At 35.2% G+C, this 21,812-nt stretch overlaps 1 protein-coding gene across 2 annotated transcripts; it reads right to left on the bottom strand.

Annotated features, from left to right (window-relative positions):
• Positions 1-761: 761 nt before the first annotated feature.
• Positions 762-20,869, bottom strand: LOC128860176 (Y+L amino acid transporter 2). 2 transcript variants are annotated; one of them, XM_054097467.1, is made up of 4 exons: positions 19,025-20,869; positions 2,642-2,860; positions 1,952-2,547; positions 762-1,872 (listed from the first exon to the last, which is right to left on the bottom strand). In XM_054097467.1, the coding sequence occupies exons 1-4, from the start codon at positions 19,338-19,340 to the stop codon at positions 1,486-1,488; spliced, it is 1,518 nt and encodes a 505-aa protein (XP_053953442.1). In that variant the 5' UTR covers positions 19,341-20,869; the 3' UTR covers positions 762-1,485. The 2 variants fall into 2 exon arrangements, with proteins under 2 accessions (XP_053953442.1, XP_053953443.1); XM_054097468.1 differs by lacking the exon at positions 19,025-20,869 and adding an exon at positions 6,308-6,466.
• Positions 20,870-21,812: the final 943 nt, after the last annotated feature.

Raw genomic sequence — 21,812 nt, forward strand, 5'->3', positions numbered from 1 at the left:
TCAAAAAATAAATGATATGAAATTAGCTAACAGATTTTATTAAAAAAAATTCAGTTCAACAATATTTCGTTTTTATATTATCATTTTAAGCTCTCAAGCTCTTAAAAAAAATCACCCGATACATTAGGGTGGAACATTTTTTTTTTCGGAGACATTCTTAAATAAAAAAATAGATACAAGAAATAAATTCTTCATACCTAAAAATTCCCAAGTACAAGTTTGAATTGAACAAATTAAATTCATAGTACGTTAGTTCATATTAATATGTGCATATTAACTTCATTTTAACAAAAAATAGCTTCCTTTAAAATTTGTATAGCACGAAATTGACTTCAGAGCTATGCTCTAATGGAATTTTTTTTGGTAAATATAATTTTAGGTAAAATCTAAATCTACTAGGAATGATGCGGAAAAAATAGTTCCATAAAAATTGGCATACCCTAATATTCATATAATATTAGGTTAAGGAAAAAGAAATCTATTACTTTCGCGTAAATTTTTTGCGCAAATGGTTTATGATTGTTTTATGGTCGATCTTCAGCTCCTGGGCTATGCTATGACTACTAACACGCCGGTCAACTTTGATTATTTCGGTGATTTTATCGACATTATCGACATATCCTTTAACATCAAACGGCACGGAATCAAATAAACGGAATTTACAAAACCAAAATTGCACGTAAATAAATATTAAAGTAGTGGCACCATAAACATCGATCACCATTTCAGCGGCCTGGCTTGCATTTTCGCCTTTATCAAAGAAAAACTGCAAAATGTACCAAATTTGCTATTTGTTGGCTTCCACTGTTAACACCCTGTAACTCATAACTGAGTAGAGCAAAAACAAAAAACCGCAAAGGAATTTTTTTAGAGTAAAATGTTACCTTGACAACGTGCATAAACTTTGTCTGGACGATAGTTTACGAGATATCGATCACTGCAGCCGTCTAACGAGAAAATAATGGATTTCTTTTTTCTCCAAACAATATCATACCATGCCCTTTGTTATGCCAAATTACACTCCCACAGTAGGGGGAAAAGGGTACAAAAAAGTGCTGAAATAATTTTTCGAATCTGGCGTAATTTTTGATTTAGTGTAAATAACCTCATTCAACTTTTCGTTGTGTAAAACGGAGAGTGTAAAACGAGAGAATTATTACTATAGCCTAGCATTGTGCAAGAATTACAATTATGCTATATGTATGTATGTATATGTACACGAGCTTAACAGTTATGTATTTCTCATACGTCCAATATGGGGAGGTATTTCCATATCGATTGTTGGTTTTTTCTCTTATTGAGGGGAATTTTAGGCACGTCATTTTGCTATTGTCAAAAACATTGTATATCTCTCATATGTATGTATGTACATATGTAATACAACTTTAGTCAAATATTTGTCTCTATAATTTTGTCACCATACACTCGTATGATTTATCGGATATGTCTTTACGGAACTTAATCTAATTGTTTACCGCTTAGTTACTAATCGAATTTCTCTTGATTTGGCATACAAATAAAAAATTTTGAACACCAAAGATTAATCGCTTGTGATAGACCCGTCAGCCATTTTACAGGTCGTTGAATAGTCAAGTAGTATATGGGAATGCCGGAGAGTATAATGACTGTGCCTACACCCACTTCGACGGGCGACTGGAAGACGGATGAGATCACAAGGAAAAGACACGTCAACAAATATATGATGGGTAAAAAGAGGCTGACACGTATGGGTCGTTCAGTTTTCGGTTGCTTATATCGCAACCACAACAACCCTGACACGGAGAGTAGCGTGAAGAGCGCTTCTACATAGCTGACATAGTTGATGAGCGAATAGATGTCCCTGATGAAGAGCAGCACCAAAGTAAGTATGCACTGTGAAAGACATTGTTTTTTTATTTTAATATTATAAGAAAATAATTGAAAGTAATCAATCCGTATTTACTACACTCACCAGAAATATTAGCGCCGGCACTGGTGTCAAGCAGTTCACATTAATCAGCGAAATCGCTGCAGGCAAATGACCATTTCGTGCACCGACAAAGAAGAGACGCGACGAAGCGAATATGGCACCATTTAGTGAACCGAATGTAGAGCAGGCAACGAAGAATGGCATAAGCCAAGACATGAAACCGAGCATCTTATCGCCGAAAGTCACAGCGACCGCTTCCGAAGAGAGTATTTCCTCTGGCGAAAGTACCGAAAAGTAGGCAACATTTGTCACTACATAAATTAGCGTTACTACAGGCATTGAAATACAAATGGCACGCGGCAGATTCTTGTATGGATCTTTCAGTTCTTCTGTGACGAAATTCAAATAATTCCAACCGGAATACGAGAATAGTCCACTGTAGAAGGCGAGTGCTATTAGACCGGGTGCTTTGAATGTGCCACGCATTGGTTCCTCCCACAACTCAGTATTGCCAGCGAATAGATACCAAACGCCAGCGGCAACAATAACAAATAGAGCAAATACCTTGGTGCCGGTAAATATATCAGTGACGCGTGTCACCCAACGAACGTTGTAGCAATTTATGACCGTGAGAATACCTGAGGGTGAGGATAAGGGAGTAAGTTAAATAAAAAATATTATTTTAAAATCTGCTCAAAGTTATGTGAAAATAGGTATCGTTTGGAAACTTACATGTCATCACCGCTGCCAATAACTGTACCGCCGCTGTGGGTGCATCGCACGATGGCCAAAATGGCTGCAGCAAATATTGTGCGAATGTGAGCGCCGTTATGGCATTTCCTGTGGGCACGAGCACAAGCAACGCCACCCAGAGATATAAAAAGGCGGGCAGTGGACCGAATGCTGTGCCGATGTAAGCATAATCGCCGCCTGATTTCGGAATCATTGTGCCTGGAAGAAGAACAAAACGAAGATATAGCAAAGAATGAGAAAATATTTCACATTTGACTATTTAATTTTATGCTATAGCCGAAGGCCAATGAAGTCAGTGCTTTAGTTTTTTATGGTAATAATAATTTTAGTATCTTTAGTATCGACACTTCAATTTGAAATATCTTTTGTGCCTAAATGCTTTAGAAATAACTAGTTAATACTAGTCCTATCGACTGCCACTGGTTGGTCGGTAGGTTGGTTAAAGTGGTGATTCTTCCAGAATCCAACTAACGCTTCCGCACCATTTTGTTGCCACATCCTCGTTACCAACTTGCTTAACTGTTATTTACAGCATGAATATATCCAGTCTGTGCGGTTTAAGAACCTTATTACGTTGTTGACGTCTAAGCCAGGCAGTTGTTCGAGATTCTCGAACAGCAGTCGGCCCAGGGTTAACATTCTGTCCTTCCATAGGGCAGGGCATTCACAGAGGAAATGGAAGATGGTCTCTTTTTTCTCCGGTTGTTTATAACTGTGACATGTAATGTGAGGGATACCCATTTTGGCTGCTCTGATAGACCAAAAGCCAGTTATGACTGCCGTTAGTTTCCAGGCGTCCCGTCGTTTCATGCTTACTAATGTCGACGATTGCTTGAGGTTGTAGGTGGGTCATAACGTTCTGCTAATTTTGCATTTCGTCTGGGCTTTCCACCTACAATCCGCGATTCGAAGGTATTTTTGGGAAATTACATTCTTGACTGCACCTAATGGTGTGAATACCGATTCTGCAAGAACGTTGTTCATGGAGGGGACCTCTTGCCAGTTCATCTGCTTTTTCATTACCTTCAATATTCCGATGTACCGGGATCCAGATTAGGGTAACTTTATGGTTTTCACTCAAGATGATGAGGCTATTCCTGCTTTGTTCCACCACTTTAGATGTTGTAGTAGCCGAACCCAGTGCCTGGATTGCAGCTTGGCTATCCGAAAGAATAGCGATATTGCCTTTAAAAGAGAAATCTCTGATTAGTAGCCTAAAGGCTTCCCCAATTGCCAGTACTTCCGCCTGGAAGACACTGCTGGTACTACCATTTAATGTTTTACAGCAGGTTTTGTTTAACTTAGATGTTCCCTGCCCCAGCCTGGGAATTGGTTGAAATTCAAATTCTTTTAGTAAATTTTCCGCCTTGCGGACAAAATTCAAAATATCTGCTACAGGGAAACTGGTTATTTTTTTGGATTCATTTAATCTGTGTGAAAGGCAATACAGTTACAAAAGATATGCTCTGTGGTTGCATTACCCTTCCGACAGAGTCTATACTCTGTTTCATTCGCCATGCGAATTTTTAAGAGATGGTAATTTAAGTGGCCTTTAAGAAAAGCTACTATTTTCTTGATGTCTACTTTACGAATGTTATGCATTTCCCTGTTGTACGTAAAAGGTCTTTAACCCTTTGGCTTCACGGAGTTCTTGTGTCTCTTCCCAATGGGTAATTCTTTGAGTATTTCCCCAACTATTTACCCTAGATTTAACTTCTGCTTAGTTGGTACCACAGTAAGTTCCTGGGGGACATTGACCCCCTTGCGAGTTCATCAGCAATTTCATTTCGTTTTATTCCAGAGTGACCAGGAAACCAGCAAAGTACAATTTTATTTATTGCACTAAGTTGGGTTAGGTTGTTAAGGCATTCCTACCCGAGTTTCGTCGCACAGAATGTGAAGCTGGTGCTTTTAATGCAGCTTGATTGCATCCTTGTTTTGCTCCTAATATGATTTCTTCTCGCACAGATTAAATTTTCTTGAATTTCAGCCCGAAAGACGCTAGGCGATTTGCCCATTGGTTCGGAGATTTGCGTCTTGAACAATAGATCCCTTTAATTTGTTATGTGAAATGATTTTTTATAATTATGACTCTTTCAATAAATAAATGAAAAAATACAATATATTTATACTCATTCATTTTATTTATTTTATTTTATTTCTTATATTATATATTGTCAAATATATTTCTTTTTATTTTCTTATAAAAATAAAGTTCATACTACTACTAAGTTTCAATCTTTCTAAAAAACTTAAAACAAAAATCAACAAATTTTCATAAAAATTTCAAATTTTTTGTTTCGAATTTTTAGAAAAATTCTGACTGTGCAGCTTACAAAGCCCATTCAATTTTGACCAGTTTAAAGTAGTGCAAAATTCGTCTTAATTTTTGATAATTTTTTTCCCCCTATAACGAATGTTCGAGATTTTTTTATATGGAGCAAATTCCCAGCATTGTCAGCCAAAAAAGAAAAAAAGAACAATAATGAACGCGATTTTGCGAACTCTTCAAACTTGTACACAAACATTTCATGTGCTATAAAATTACATACACAGAAAATTGTCGAAGAAAAGTGAATCGGTACATTCGGAATTGAGAATAAATAATATCATTGCGATATGATTTTATTGCTCCAAAAAATTATCTAAAAAAAAAACCGCAAACATTTCCGATTAAGCCTCATGGTGAAAAGGTGCTGGCAGACCGTTATTCGGCTCTGAGCGAATTCGGCAGATATGCCGACGTCATTCGTTTTGTGTTTCATTAAGCTAAAACCAGGTTTGATGGTTAGGTATGGTGAAAAAAAACAAAAAAAATTTGAGGGGAAATTTGGATTTTCGTTATTCGTTTTGTGTTTCACTAAGCTAAAGCTAAGTTCCCCTCAAAATTTTTTTTTTCACCATCCCTAACGAGCAAACCTGGTATCTATCATGCTTGAATAAACTTTCTTATTTATAATTTTATTATTCTCCTAGACATCAATGCACAGCGACTTTGCGATGGCATTTCACTTACTGTGAAAAATAGAAATAAGTACAGTAGAAACTCTATTTTGGCACGTACGTTCTTCTAATGCTTCCTCCTCCTACTTCCACTTTTTACAGCCTACTATTTCCCCTTGTCAATTTTATTGTTCCCTTAAAAACCTCTTTTTAATCTTTTAGAATTAAACTCAAACAATAACTAATGGTTGTCTGCTTGATTAATCAAAAAATATAATAATAAAACCTGGATCGGTTTCGTTTCCATACAAATCAAAATAGTTTTTTTACTGATAGCAATGCAAGTTTGTTTGTGTTTATTATTTATATACAATACATATAATTGGAGCGAACACCATTTTTAGGTGTTTGGACGAGCTCCTCCTCCTATTTTCCAGTTCCTACAGTTCAAGCCGATTCCGAACGGCAGATATTTTTTATGAGAAACTTTTTCGTGGCAAAAATACACTCGGAGGTTTGCTATTGCCTGCCGAAGGGCGACCGCTATTAGAAAAAACTTTTTCTTAATTTTGATTTTTTTATTAATATATATTAATTAAATACACTTTAAAGCGTATTCAAGTTTCATGTGAAATAAAAGACATTTTCGATTTTTGTTTGCTTTGTACAAAATCGCTTGTTTAGCACCCCACTCTTTCTGACCCTCTGCAGCGTCATAACATTGTTTAAGAAAGCACTGATTTGGTCTCCCCAATCCAAGCATATATTAAATGCTGATATTTGCCTTCTCCGATGTAATTAATTCCCTCACTGAATGTTTCGTCGTCCTCATTACAGTATTCTTCATTTAAAACTGTGCGCTGAGCCGATTCGACTAACACAGTTTTTCTCTCACTTTGCCGATCGGCCTGAAATATCGTGTAATCTCAGTTGCCGACTTTATTTTGTTGTATGCAGTAATACTATACCATTGCACAAAGTGTTGTTGTTTTGTTATGAAGTTCGTCGGCACAACTATATACATAATAGGTAACATTTACGAAACTTTCAGCCTTCTTTCCAGCAACAATTTGTTTGGGAGTTAAAGGTACAGAGCCGGTGTTTTTGTGATTTTGCTATGCCAGGGTGGAAAAATGGAGTGGAGTTTCAAAAAAGTCTAACGGACAATTTTATAACAACAAAGTCTACATGTGCGAAGTGCAGTAAAAGTGTACATAAGTATGTGGAGAGCACAAAGTTGAAGTCTGCAACAATTGCTCTTAGAATAAAAAGCGTAATACCTTTTATGCAATCATAACAATAACAACAAATCTGTGAGCAAAAGAGAAGTCTAATTTTGATGACTTTAATAGTAACATTTAATGAAGTACCAATTTAGGCAGAACTTATAAAGCTTCTACAACAGTAACAGTAATAACAGTAACAACAACAACAACACCAACAACAGTAACAAGTGCGTGAAGATTCCTTTCTTCTCACATGGGCGTATGTTGCGTGTTCACTTGTCGTCAAAACCTTCTTAATCATCCGTGTACGCTTCAGATAAACTTAATTTATTGTCTTTGCGTGGCATTGCAATGCATTTTGGGTATTGACTATTTTATAAATTATTTATGAAATCAGAAATTATCTTTTAATTACGAATATTATGGAAAAATACAATTAAGAAAGAAAAGAAGATTCTTATCAATGATTTCTAGTTTGTTATTCTAAAATCGATTCAAAGAAATTTCCTCATTGAATAGTTTTTCGCGCCACACCTTTTATTTAACGATTTTTTTGTTTGAATCGATGTTAGAGTAACAAACAAGAAGGCATTCTAGAATTCGAAATCAGCCCTACTTTCATTACTACTGACCTTTTTGCTATTTGAAATTATCAAATTAGCTTGGATTCCTGATGAATGACACTAAATTTGAGATAACATTTGTTGATATAAGAAATAGTTGGCAACGCATAACAACTTTGGAAAGAGAAGTAGTTTAAGAGAGCGCCTCACTATGGTTTAGTTGAGCAAGCACTAAATAAATTCGCTCTAATGCCGCGCTCAAAATTTTACTTACGCTTACTCACAGGTAACTCAATGCAAAAAAAAAAACAAATAATAAGAGAAAAACGTGCAGAAATAGAAACAAAATAAAACTAAAAATCAAAAGAGAGGCTCTAATGCGAAAAGTACTCTAATGCCTGTTATAAAAAAAATTGAAGTTACAGATACAAATTTATGTATGTACGCAATTTCAAGATGGCTGCAGAATTTTGACCCTAATAAAATTGTATTAAAACTAAAGATAAAAAAAAAATTAATAAATAAATAAAAATAAAAAATAAAGAAAAGAAGAAAAGAACGAACATAACCTCCATAATATACATACGTTATTTAAAATACGTTAAAAACGCAACTCTATTAAAAAACAACTCTGGAGTATTGTGAATTTGATAATCAATTTAATTCTGATTTCGAGTTTTATGCTCGCAAGAAAGCACAATAAAAGCGACTTATTGGTATTCAAAATTACTAGAATAATATTGTTTTTCATTCCAACATCAATTCAAAAAAAACAAAAATGCGTTAAATGAAAGATGTGACGCGAAAAACTATTCAATAAAGAATAATAATAATTTAAATGTATTTTGCTTTAATAAAATTTTATTATTCATTAAAAATATTATTTTATATTATAATATTTGTTTTTTTCCAAATTAGGTGCATTGTTTAAAATAAAATGGCAACCCTATTCAAAAATACCTCCGGATTACTTAAAGCTTTCGTGACTACTTTTCGGTTGATACCCAAATTTTCTTGGTATTTTTCCTCCTTTGAAGGGTGCACTTTTTGCGGCTTTAGAATTTCCGCTATGCCAATATTTCCAAAAACGCACAACTTACTAAAATAAATAAATATATAAACTATTTTATTTTATACAATATATAATTTCTGAAATTCACCATCCAGCTCTGACGCATTACTACCAAACCTCAAATACCTTCTTATCTATGAAACTCATTTCAACATACAAAATCGTCAAGCAACAACAATTCAAAAACATCATAATAACCACCTGAATGTCTTATCGAAATTTCTTTAGCATTTTATTTATCTCTAAACAGAAATGATAGTTTTTTCATTCAAATTTTCTTCCGTTGTGACCTAAAAACTATTCTAAACAAATGCGTGAAGTTGTGTATACCAACTGCGCGCGCATGAATGTACGAGTATGTATGTAAGTAGGTAGACTGGTGGCAATTAGCCACAAACAGTTTGGCTGATGTAAGTTCTCTAAATTTGGCTGAAGAAAGTTGCATCATGTTTTTCTACCTTCAGTTTCTTCTAAATAAGTTTTTTTCGCTAATTCCACTCAGCCCTACTTTCGTACGCTTCCACATGGAGTGAACGGATATGGAACGAATGGACAAGATTATTGCGGTAAAATTGAAGACCTTATTTGGTTTTCTTTTGGTTTTTTATCTACCCTTCAAGTACTCGTAAGTCTTTGCGCATACCCTGTAGAAAAAACAGTGAAGCCTCGAAGTAGTGAAAAAAATTACTGGTTTAAAATTAAATTCGCTATTCACCTAGCGACGACAGTCAACAGTGCGCTGAGTAAATAAATACACGTCAGGGAGGAACATCTTTTTTAAGGCCGGCGGGCCAATTAGATGTCCTAAATTCAGTGGTTTTCGCGAAGCGTTGTAGGATGAGAAAAAAAAAACAATTAGCCAAATGAAGTTTTGGGGATAGTTTAATATCTATTTGAACTAAAACAAAAAAATTTGTACAATCTCCAACAATATATTGTAAGCCGAGTTATCAATAGATTCCCAGAGCGCCTGTATCCAACTTCTGTACAAGATACAACTTGCAATTTTCATCTGAAAACAAAAAAAAAAAAAGAGTATTAATTTTGATGTAATTACGGAGTTGTGATTGGCACCGACTTTTAAGAAGTCGTTTCGGGAAAAACGCGTTTGAAAAAATGACTCTGAGAAATTATCGATGCTCCCCATTCGAGGTAGAGTGCCTACAAAGGCTATAACTTTGAGAGTTCTGCTCCGATCCACTTAAAATTTTGACACAACATTCTTGAAATGATTTACTATAAGATGAGTGAAGAAAAAAAATGTCGATTTTGTGACCCTACAAGACCCTTAAGAAATGTTGGCACATGAGACCTGTTGATTTGATTGAGTTTTAACAGCAGGTCTACATATATAAATTATTTAAAATTTAGAGCTACGTTTTGATAGATATTTTTATGCTAGATACGAGGTGGCACAAAATTAATCATCCATTTTCGTTTTTAAATAACTTAATTAAATAAAAATATATAAAGAAATAAATTTATAAAAATTTAAATTAAAAATTTATAAAATTAAAAAATTTATTTAAAAAAATACAAATTAAAAACGTATTAAAAGTCATGTAAAAAATATTTTTTATTTAATTTCTAGGATGAAATACCATAAAAAAAATAAATTTATCTTTTTTTATGATTTTAATAATCAAGGGTTTTCCAGTAACAGGTATTATTTAGATTACATTAGAGATGACTAACGATTTTTTATGGCCGGAATTGGATGGTATTGATCTGGACAACGTTTATTTTCAACAAGAAGGCGCTACATGCCACACAAGCAACGAAACCATTGATCTTTTACGGGAAAAGTTTCCGGACCGAAGAGGTGATCACAATTGGCCACCGAGATCTTGTGATTTAACACCTTGTGACTTTTTTCTTTGGGGCCACGTGAAAGAGGAGGTCTACGCCAACTGCCCAGGGTCGATTCAAGACCTCAAAGATGGAATTCGCGAGGCTATCGAGGACATAGGGAAGCCACTTTGCAAGTCGGTTATGGAAAATTTCATGAAAAGGATATTGTCCTGTAAGCGTGGTCGTGGTGGTCATTTGCCTGATGTTTATTTATTTATTTATTTATATATATGTAAGAGTAATAGTTATAAATGACCAATACACTAAAATTTAACAAGAACTCTGGCTACTAAGGCCTTCGGCTCGAGATTTATACTTATAAGACTATTTTAGATAATTTAGAGATAATTTACATTAAGTATTAAAAAAACAAACAAAAACTTTGTGTTATTCCGGATGAAAGTAACAATAATTTTAAATATTTAGTTTAGCTAAGATTTGAAATTTAAGGAAAGCGTTAATATTATATGAATTTGCTAATTTCAGATGGTCAGAGGGTTTGCTACTGCCAAAAACTGTTGTTCGGATCTGACTTAGGCCAGGCATCCTGATGTTATTTTCCACTATTAACGGCATACCTTCCTCTTTATAATGAAATAAACATCCTTTCATTTATATTAAAAAATAGCATTTTTTTAATATCAAAATAACACCTCTTATTAAATAACCCTTTAGCTTAGACTATGACCAATAACCCCCGCAAGTTTCAACAACGAATAAATCTATAAACTATTCACCTTTTTTCCAAATTTTTTTCAGTTTACTTCTTACTCAAGCCTACAATTAAAACAATTCTTAAAAAACTGAAAAAATTATTTATTAGAATTTTATTTTCCTAATTTATTAAGAAAAAATACACTTAAAAAAAAACAATAAAAAAAATATTTTTTACGCATAAAATAACTTAATATAGAAAAATAAAAAATAAAAATAATGTTTGTCCAAAATTTTTGAAATTCACATTTTTTATGTTTTTATATATTTAAATAGCTTGGACTAGGCTCAGTGGCCTCTATTAACTATTAAGATTTATTTAAAACATTTTTTCAACTTGCTTCTTATTCAAGTCTAGAACTAAACCAATTAAAAAATTATATAAAATAAATTTTATTTTTATAAATTTTTTAAGATAAAATACACTTAAAAACAATAAAAAAGACTTATTTTGTCGAAAATTTTGAAATGTGTTTTTTTTACAATTAAACTAATTAAAAAAATTATATAAAAAAAATTTATTTTTCTAGACAAATCTGGCCATCTTACAATCTGAAACAGACAAAAACCCTTATAAGTCTTTCGAAACACGAACTAAGGCATATAATATCTCTTATCACCGGCCACTGCCTTTTGGGCACTCATGCACGTCGGCTCGGGGTTCCTCAAAACGACCTGTGCAGATACTGCGAGGACGAAGATGAGGAAGTATCGAGCAGGCATTTGCTGTGCAGTTGTCCCGGCCTAGCCAGAAGTCGACTCGCTCTTCTAGGCTCTCCAACAATTGACAATCTTTCAGTACTCCCGGACCTGAAAATCGAATCTCTCATAAAATTCTCGAAACGAATTAATAAAAATCTCGGTTAGGTGGGGAAATCATATCCTATCAATGAGCTCTAGGACAACACAACGGACCCAACTTGCGGTCTATGTGGCACTCCGATGCGGGGTCACCCTTAAACCAACCAACCAACCACCACATTTTTTAGATAAAATACACTTAAAAACAATAAAAAAAGATATTTTCAGTTTACTTCTTATTTAAGCCTACATTACAGAAATTCCTAAATTTTTTAAGCTTAAGTAGGTATATTTTATCAGTAAACATAAAAATTATTTTTTTTAAGGATAAAATAACTTAACAAAATAAAAAATTAAAAATTTTTTTAGTTCAAAAATGTTTAAATATTTTTTTTTTATGTTTGTAATAATAACTGAAGTTAAGTAGCCGTTGCAAGTTTCATCATTGAATAAATCTATAAACTATACTTTTTTCTCAAAATTTGTTTTAGTTTACTTCTCACTCAATCCTACATACAAATAAACCAATTCTTAGTATAATTGAAAAGCTTGTTGTAGATGCGAGGTAGTTCATTTCAACTGAATTTCCCTGCAGGGTATATATTGTACATACATGTGTATATACAGACGTACATATATACATATATGAGTGATGAGTTCCAGTTAATTATATATAACATTTATCAACTTTAATTCTGTCCTCACGTGATCCCCGGCGCCCTATCAATAGCTTACTCGTATTCTTCACCATTTTGGGTGAGTCAAAGTTATAACTTATGAATTTGTAACTGAACATCAATTAGTGCATTTTTACTGTGTAATTAGGTTTTAAGCTGTTTTTAATTTATTTTTGTTTAGATTTTTAATTAAATGTTTGGCTTATTTTGGGTGAAATTGAATTATATTTGTTCAATTATTATTTACTTTATTTTATTGACTTTGCTAATTGCCTTCTTTTAATTTGATCGCACACTAAAGAATTAAAGAATGCAGATTTGGGCAGCTCTAAATTCCATTATCAGTAAAGACACTTTGGCTGATTGGGTGTTTTATTTTTTTGCTATTAGCATTAAAAACCAATTATGCATTAAATAATTTTTTTTTGGTATTCAAATTGATCAATTCAATCAATATTGAAAAAAAATAAATGTGGTTAAACACTTCCAATAATTCGACTTTGGCTAAGATGTGAGGGTATTTTACATTGCAGGACGGAGAAAGTTTGACATACAAACTCAAATAACTTAACTAACAGATTTGAAGTTTATTTGCTGGAAAAACTGTCAACTTGACCCTGCATTGTTAGAGAACTTGTAAGTAAGTTTGCTATGAAGCTGTTCTTAAAAATACTCAACCATAATAAGAGTATTACGATTTTCAGACAAGGATGTTAGATTACCAGGTTTGGCCATCCAAAGCAAAATTGTGAGGGTATAAGTAACTTCGACCGCCACATCATCGAGAATTCGGCGGCAGAATTCTGCCCACTCATTTCATTTTCACACAGATTTTATAATAAAAGCGAATAGCATTTCAAAACAGCTGGCGAAATTGACTTAATTGAAACATGAACTGCTTGAACCCTCAGCATATACTTCAATTTTGGCGCCCTGAGACTACTAAATGAACTACTAAACACGAATACCTCTGCAGAAACCTGAAACAAGTCTCGATCGTGTACTCGTATTCACACACTCGCTCGATCAGTCATTGTATCACCAACACAATTTCAAGTTTTTCGTAGACAAACTGCCGTCACAAGCCCGATGACGTAAGCAAATCAGCTGATATTTTCAAAATCAATGAGAGCTGATTAACGATTTAATGTCGGCCACACCTCTGCATTATGTACATAGTGCTTTCAGATACTTCAAGTACCCTAGGGTGTTCAACCTTTTCCTACCCTCAATTTGATTAGTGGTTTTTGTAGAACTTGACGAGAGCGGCAGGAAAATGAATTTCGTTAAAAGGTATCATTTGTATGGGATTTTGATGTATCGAATTGTATGCACTGACTGCTCCTTACATATATAAATAATATAAGTTTACATCGCCGAAGAGAATAGCCATCAATCGTCATACAATTGTCTCTGTTGAAGAAGTTTTTAATAAGCAAAACCACAGAATCATGCTAAAACTTTCAAAGACGCAAAAAATGTTGCTCCAAGGGTTCCGCGACGCCACCATCCAAGCCTCTGTAATGATTTCGTGGGGAGTGTCTTGGAGGGGAGGCGTTACTTCTCTTCATTTAAGCGAAAAAGTGGTTAAGTCCGAGTCAAAAGTGTACCAGAAGGATGTCTTAGAAGACGAGGCGGATCAGTTGAGCAGTACTCTTTTCAATGGAGAGCGTTGAAGCTTCCTGCAAGATTCCGCTCTAGCCCATAAGGCAAAAACCACCCAGCAGTGGCTAAAAATCAAAATTTCTGGGTTTATAGCCGCATAAGCTTGGACGTCTTTGCTAAGTATATTAACATCGGTGGGCCAACACAGAGCAAAAGAAAGCTAATTATGGCGGCCACAAACTCAATTATCCTGTACGGAAGCGAAGTATGGGGAATTGTGCTAAACTGCAAAGCCAAGCGCAAAGTACTGGAGCCTGTGCAACGAACAACGACTCCCAGAGTTGCCTCAACCTACAGCCTACTGTCTCAGGTGCAGCAATTTTCGCACAGATAGAGACATAAGAAGACGAGCCTATAGCAATAAAATTGGCCACAAATATGGTGGAGCCAGACGTGGGTGAATAGAGTTGGTCCTTAATGGATGCCGTTCTGGGCCCTCCCGAAGTAATATAGAATGCAAATCCGGGAAGGGTGTCTCCTTAGAAGGAGAGGAGGGATCGTTTTAGTGGCCACACCACACGACGCAGTAGACGACGGTCGCTATAAGCGCGAAGGCATTTTGAACCCTACTTCACCAACCAAAAAATACCGACATTTGGAGAGTCTCAAACAATTTTCGGTTCGAGCAGCGATGCCAATATTCATGGAAACCATGCGTGCTGCAATAGTTGAATGGCCTAATCGTTTGAAGGCTTGTGTAAAGGCAAATGGTGATCATTTTGAATGAAAATTTAATTTGTTTTTTGTTTTAATATTTACATGATTAAATAAAACTAACTTCATTGGAAAAAGTATTATAATTTCATATCTATAATGGATTGAACTTGTAACAGAACTAACGGCGGGACTAAGCATGTAGATTCATTGGGGGTGCACTCAAAATTAAATAGATAAAAAATACCTAATTGCCTCCTCAGTCCCCTTTGAATACTTTTTTATGGCAAAAGTTGTCTTCTACCGGAAAAATGATAATACCACAAGCAAACACCTCTTATAACTGAATTAAAGCACAGGAAACATGAGCACCCGCTTAGAGTAGCTTTTACTATTCAAGTATATGGCTAATGAAATAAGCACTAAATAAGCAAAAAACCCTCAAGATAGATACGCATGTTGGGAAAAACCTTCTAGGTGGAAGGGAAGGGCAGGAGAGAATTTTAACTGAGGCCTGTCTAAATGAAAATGGATAAGTGGAGTGTTGAAGAGCTCAGTATGGCCAAAGTTTGTATATTTTGTTAGCTTTCTGAAAATAGGTGTAGTTATAGGAATTTTCGTATCAGCATGTAGCTGTTCAAAATGTAACCTTTTTTAATAATTTTTATTTACTTCTTGTGCTGATACATTTAGTTTGTTCCATAGAACCTGATTTTAGGAACCACTATCGGACACGATTCCCACAAACGGGTAGACAATGCCGTGTAATTGTATTATTGCATTATATCATATATAATTTACTACTACTAACAATATGGCAGCCTCAGGAAATATTTTTCAGGTTTTCGAGAAAAAAACCGACAATTATATTATATTAATTGTTTAAAAAAAATCGAAATTTTTGAACAAAAAATTTTCAAATTTATGTTTTTCAAGGGCAGTATAAATTTGGTAAAATCTACCAAGCGGGTTTTAAGTTCCAGAGATCACCAGTTAAAAAAACATAGTTTTGAGAAAAACGCATTTGAAGTTTTTTTATTTGCTCCGGAGCGCCCGAACGCCCTTTGTTAATTCTTGAATAACTCGAAAAATATTTGTCGGATTCACTTCAAATTTTCACACAAAATTTTTAAGATATTACACTTTAAGAAAATGCAAAAAAATCCAATTTTTTGAAAGTTCTGACTACCTCTAACTTCTTAAAACTATCATTATTTTTCATTCACAATAGATATTAACCGTCATTTTCCGGCAATGTTGCCACCGAAAATTCCGCTAATTCGCTTCAATTTTGAGAATTAAGCATAGTTGTCAATCCGCATTAGTCGGACTTAATTAAGTCATCAATTCTAATTAGCGTCTGTCTAGGCTATAAGTCTCTTAAGGCCGGAGTAAACATTTATAAATGCTTCCCCTTTCGCAGACTCCTCCTAAGTTTGTTAAGTTAAGTTTAAGTCTAACATAATTACACTATTATTGATCTACCCTTGAGTAACTAAGTGTGATCTTTTTGGCACTACCACTTTACACTTTTTACCTCACCAGCCTTTATTGGCTGATATTGGCAATTATTAGGGGGAATTCGCATATACAGTATAATCTCGATAATTTGGACAATTAAATACCAGAGGTTGGCCGAAATATCGAATTTTCCGGATTATCGAGTGGGTAAAAAATTTAATAGAAATCAGTAGATCAGTAATTAAATGAAATAAACTTTTATTTAATCTTAAATTGATTAATATTCAATGAGTTATATGTACATATATTAGTTTTTATTCGGCCGTAAAATAAATCAATATATTCGTTTGCCGCAATTTTGTTTCATTTCTCTTTCTGAAGGCAATATCTCTGAGACTCACAAGTTTTAAAATGTTTCCGGATGAAAATTCCTGTTCCTCTGCATATTTAATACAACTATCAAATGCGACAATAGCTTGAGAGTGCGAAATTTTAGGATCTTGACTTTCATTTTCGTCAAGACTGCTGTTCTCGTTATCTTCTTCCTCAATCTCGTTGATATCGAAATCAGTGTCGTCATTCAACCACTCAGTAATCTCGTTATCATTATATACATCAGGAGATATTTCAACAAGAAGATCAATTATTTTAGTTGAGCTGCTGGGCCGTAGCATCGCAAGAGGCAAATCATCATCTGAGTCCCATTCTTCGTCATAAAGAATTTTGTTAAAACATTTTCTGAGCACGCGTTCATCCACATTTTTCCAAGCATTAGACGATAAAAAAGCCCCATCTTTTAATGTAAAGTTTTTTAAAGATTCCGGGAGATTGCTCGTTGGGCTGGACAAAAGTAGAGACAAAAAACTCTTCCGATAGTTTGTCTTTAAAATTCGGATAGCATTTTGGTCCATTGGCTGTATAAGAGCCGTGCAGTTTGGTGGCAAAAACATAACATATATGTCCTTATCGACATCCGACAGTGATTGGGGATGGCAAGTTGCATTGTCTAGCAGTAAAATGGCTTTGGCTGGTAAATTCTCTTCCTTTAAGTAACGCTTTACTTCTTTAACGAATGAGTTTTCAAACCAATTTTTAAAGATTTGCTCTGTCATCCAAGCATTTTTGGTATGGGAGTACCCAAGCGGAAGGTTTACATTTTTAAACGCTCTGGGGTTTTTGGCTTTCCCTATCATGAACAATGGAAGTTTATGTTCTCCGGTTGCATTACAACAAACTAGAAGTGTTACTCTTTCTTTTCCAATTTCGCGCCCGGTGCGGATTTTTCATTATGCAATGCAAGGGTTTTTTCTGGAAGTTTTTTCTAAAACAAAGCAGTCTCATCTGCATTATAAACCTGATCATACGTAATGCCCATTTCTGCAATTTTCTTTCGCAATTTTTCAATAAAGGGTTGCACAGCAGTAGAATCATTGGAAAGTTTTTCGCCAGATATTTTTAAGAATTTAATTCCATATCGGGAACGAAAATTACTAAACCAACCATTACTAGCCACAAATTCCACACTTTGTCCGTAAATTTGGGAACAGAATTGTTTGGCCTTTTCTTTGATGATTTCCGAGGAAATCGGTGCATTGTTTCGTCTTGCGTTTACAAACCATTTATACAAGTGGTCTTCCATCTTTTCAAACTCCGCAGGTCGCATAGTTTTACGCTTTCCAAGGCCACATTCTGTTCTAGCAATGTAACTGCAAAATATAATCAAAGGAGGGTAAACTCTTCTTACAAAATGTTTTCGTTTTTTACCTATCAATTTTAATCCACTTGACTTATAGATTTACCTACATTGTATTGCGCAGCTAGCTGTCGAATTGACTGTCCTTCACTTAGTTTCTTAAGAACTTCTTTTTTCTGGTCTATCGTTAAAAACGTATGTTTTTTCTTAGCTGCTGGTGCCATAGTTAAATTTATACAGTCCACAGTTAAAGAAATTATGGAGTTAATGTTTGAAATTAGCTACTGAACTACGCGTTACGCAAATATGCTTTTGAATATGAACTAGGAGGCTGACGAGCACTTAAACGCCCTATTCACGCAAAGTAGTTAGCAGGGGGAATTATAAAATAAAATAAAAAATAACGGAATTCCTTTTTGTTTTAGCATATTCACTGGATAATAAAGAAGTGTCCGAATTTTATATTAGAGGTACATGAATACGTGGTGTCCGGATTACAGAGACTTCTATAGAAAACGTTTTGGTGTCCGGATTACCGCGCTGTCCGAATTATCAAGTGTCCGAATTACCAAGATTATACTGTATATTAGTTTTATGCCATAATTTGCTCATTCAAATTTATTTAAAAAAATGTTTATAATTTTACGAAAAATCAACTGGGCAAAGGACTATCCGCAATGCAATTGGAAAATCGTTTAATGAACTGAAATTTATGTCTAGAAATAGAAATGCTTGGAAAACTTTTGTTGAATCCTTAAGCTCCTTAAGGAGTATGGAATAATAATAAGTTTACGAAAAATCAACATTTTTGTATTAGAAATCGGTTAACCATTTTACATCATTTTAGTTCAACGCACGAAAGTTAGACGTCGATCAACATCTAAAGAGAAACCTAAACTAACTAGAATTGACTGCAAACTACTAGAACTGACCAGAAAATCACGTATTAGGTTTAAATACATGCACATGCTTATGTGGGACTAAATGTGTATCTGGTTATTACAAAATATACGAGTTTTTTTTTTTGCATTTCGTTACTCACCCAATTCCGCATAGCAAAGCGCACCGACCATACTCAAGGCACCGCACAATATCCAAACGATCAACGATTGACCAATCGAACCGGAGTAGAGCAGGACACCTTTCGGACTGACGAAAATGCCAGCGCCAACAATAACGCCCACAATAATGGCCACACCATCGAGTAGGCCGATTTGTTTTTTAAGTTTTACACCCGACCCCTGACTGGAACTATCCGCGGAGCAATTGTTTTGTGCGCCCACATCGGCGATGGAATTGACGGGTGTATCGAACAAAGGACGTGGCGGTACATTATCACTAGCCTGTATGCGAGCCATTGTTTTGTTTTGTGGAATTTTCTACTTTACTTGCTGAAGTCAAACGAAGATAATATTGATTTTTCCGGCACTAATTGGAAGTGCGTACGTATGCAGGTAAGTGGTATTGGTGACGACGATTGTGAAGCGTAGTATTTGTGGTGTGAGCTCGTGCTAAGGGTTGTTTGTGTGTGTAGCTGAGTTGAGTGGTTCTTCAAGGCTTGCGGCTGAGGGTTGATTGTTCACGGTGTGTGCTCATAAGTATAAGGGTGCGATCGAGAGATTGTGCGCATGCGCACACACAGCGATTGTTTTCGGTGGTATATGCAAAATTTATTTAGAGGCTTTTCAACTACAATAATTTCACCTTTACTTCATTTACCAGCAATTGAGTTGCTCTATTGCATCAGCCGGTGAGCGCACTCTGCTTCTTACTTCACTTACACTCACACGCACGCTGAGTTGCTCTCGCTCTCTCTCTCTCTCCCTCTCCCTCTGTCGCTATCGACCACCTGTTTATTATTTAACTAATTTTGTCAATGCAAAGGACTTTAGTAGTTGTGTTTATTTTTTTTTTGGGTTGGGTGCGGCGTGTGCGTTTAGTTTTTGTGGGTGGTGACTAAATTCACTACCCGCAGTACTTGCACTCGTTTGCGCCCCACATTCACTGCTGGGTTTAGGCAGCGTGGCTCGTTCGTTTGCTTAAGCGCGCACCACAGTGAGTTGTTATCAGTTTGTCAACGTCGACAAAATTTGCATTTTGAATACGAAAGTTTATTTTTTTATATTCTTCATTAGTGTGCTCGCGCATACAACGTAGCACGCATTGAGCGTGGCAATGATAGGAGCAAAACAACCAAATATTAAAGGGGCGAAGCACAAATTAAGGCGCGTTTGGCGTACAAATTCAAAGCAGAAAACACTTTTGTCGGGTTAGTTGCTGGAATTTTTGTGGTTATTTGTGTTGTTTTTTGTTCTTTATTTTTTGTCATTCATTTATGTTTTTACTGCCTTTATGCTGCTAGACTTTTATGTATTATATTTTCAGCGAAAAATAATATATATAGAATAAAAATTATAAAATATTCTGTCTCGCGGCACACATGTGCGCTTTTTTTCTTTAGAAATTCTACTCGAGTTTGCACTTGTATGTTTTTTTGTTTTACTTTTATTTTGCGCTTACTTCGCTCACGCTCTCTTACTGCAAACCGTGCTTGCTGTACACGTGGTCACGCCGCTGGCTGAGTTCAAAGCTAAAGTCTGAAAGTCTCTTTCAACACCGGTTTATATATTTGCAGATTTCATATTTTGTTAAAGTAACTTTAATTAGTTTATTATTCGTTACAAAAAATCACAAAACTTGGTCTTTGAACTACGCATTAACTTTGTTGCTTTATAGCATATTTTTGTTCTTATAATCTCAACATATCACATTGTTGTTAGAAGCACGCCGTGTAAAATTAAAGAAAAATAAATAAAAACCACACCTTGACTCCACTGCCGTTTTCGCGTCCACACAAATTGCGCGCTCAACTCATACTAAAAGGAAACTGGAAAAACACTTCGTTGTATATGCACAGCTGGCTGGCAGGCTGCTCCGACCAGTCAATGGTTGGTGGCTGACGATACACCAAACAGAATGTGGTGAAACGCAAGCAGCGGCAGCAACAGCGCCAAACTTCGGCACACCGTACAACAACACATGCCAGTCCCGTCTGGTATATAAACATAAAATAGGCAAACACACACACAAACTTACATAGTGCACAAATTTTCATGCGTTGCTAAAAAGCTCACAACAGTAACATGCGGTCGGCGGTAGTAATGAAAAATCAACGAATGCAAAGAAGAAAAAAACAACAACACAACTCATAAAAAAACACACCGGAACAAGAGCGTACAAAAATCGCTCATGCCTGTTAAGCACTCCACAACACATTCTTCCGACTCATAGTGCACACACACGCACACACACTCACTCATTCACTCAACTGCTCAAGAGATTCCCCATTCCAGTTGTTAGCTTACCACATTTTTGGTTGCAGAACATAACCTTCTTATATGGACTGTGGCTATTTATAATAACTACAAAATTTGATTATCGATACGTTGGCTGGGCTTTTGACTACAAGCAGCTAGAAATTTTTTGGGTTGTGTGATCATTGGGTGTTACTATGTAAATACTCATAATTTTCAAATGTGCGTTTGCTCTGTTTGTTTCGGAAATATTTCTATTAAATGAAAAAAAAAAAATCTGTGTATGATTTTTTTATGGTGTTAGCTTATTACAGGGAACCCAAGCTCGCTAACTTTGTGAGTAAGATTTTAGAGCGAAGTTTATTTGTGTCCCTAACACACGTAAGTTTTATTAAGGGGTTACATACATACGTCCAGATTTAAAAAAAATTGTGAAATTTTCATTCGGGAAATCCCAATATTAAAGCTGCTACAGCCGATTTACTAGGTAGAGAGCGGTCCGCGCGCTCCTGTAAC

This window comes from Anastrepha ludens, chromosome 4 (genome assembly GCF_028408465.1).
Source record: "Anastrepha ludens isolate Willacy chromosome 4, idAnaLude1.1, whole genome shotgun sequence".
NCBI classification, from domain to species: Eukaryota; Metazoa; Arthropoda; class Insecta; order Diptera; family Tephritidae; genus Anastrepha; species Anastrepha ludens.

What these genes read in the sequence shown, in the direction of transcription:
- LOC128860176 (XM_054097467.1), bottom strand. Translation starts at nt 19,340, where the DNA reads ATGGCTCGCATACAGGCTAGTGATAATGTACCGCCACGTCCTTTGTTC. An exon ending in ATTGGCAGCGGTGATGACAT is followed by an intron (nt 2,548 to 2,641) that starts GTAAGTTTCCAA and finishes CCTCACCCTCAG; the next exon opens with GTATTCTCACGGTCATAAAT. An exon ending in TGCCGGCGCTAATATTTCTG is followed by an intron (nt 1,873 to 1,951) that starts GTGAGTGTAGTA and finishes TGTCTTTCACAG; the next exon opens with TGCATACTTACTTTGGTGCT.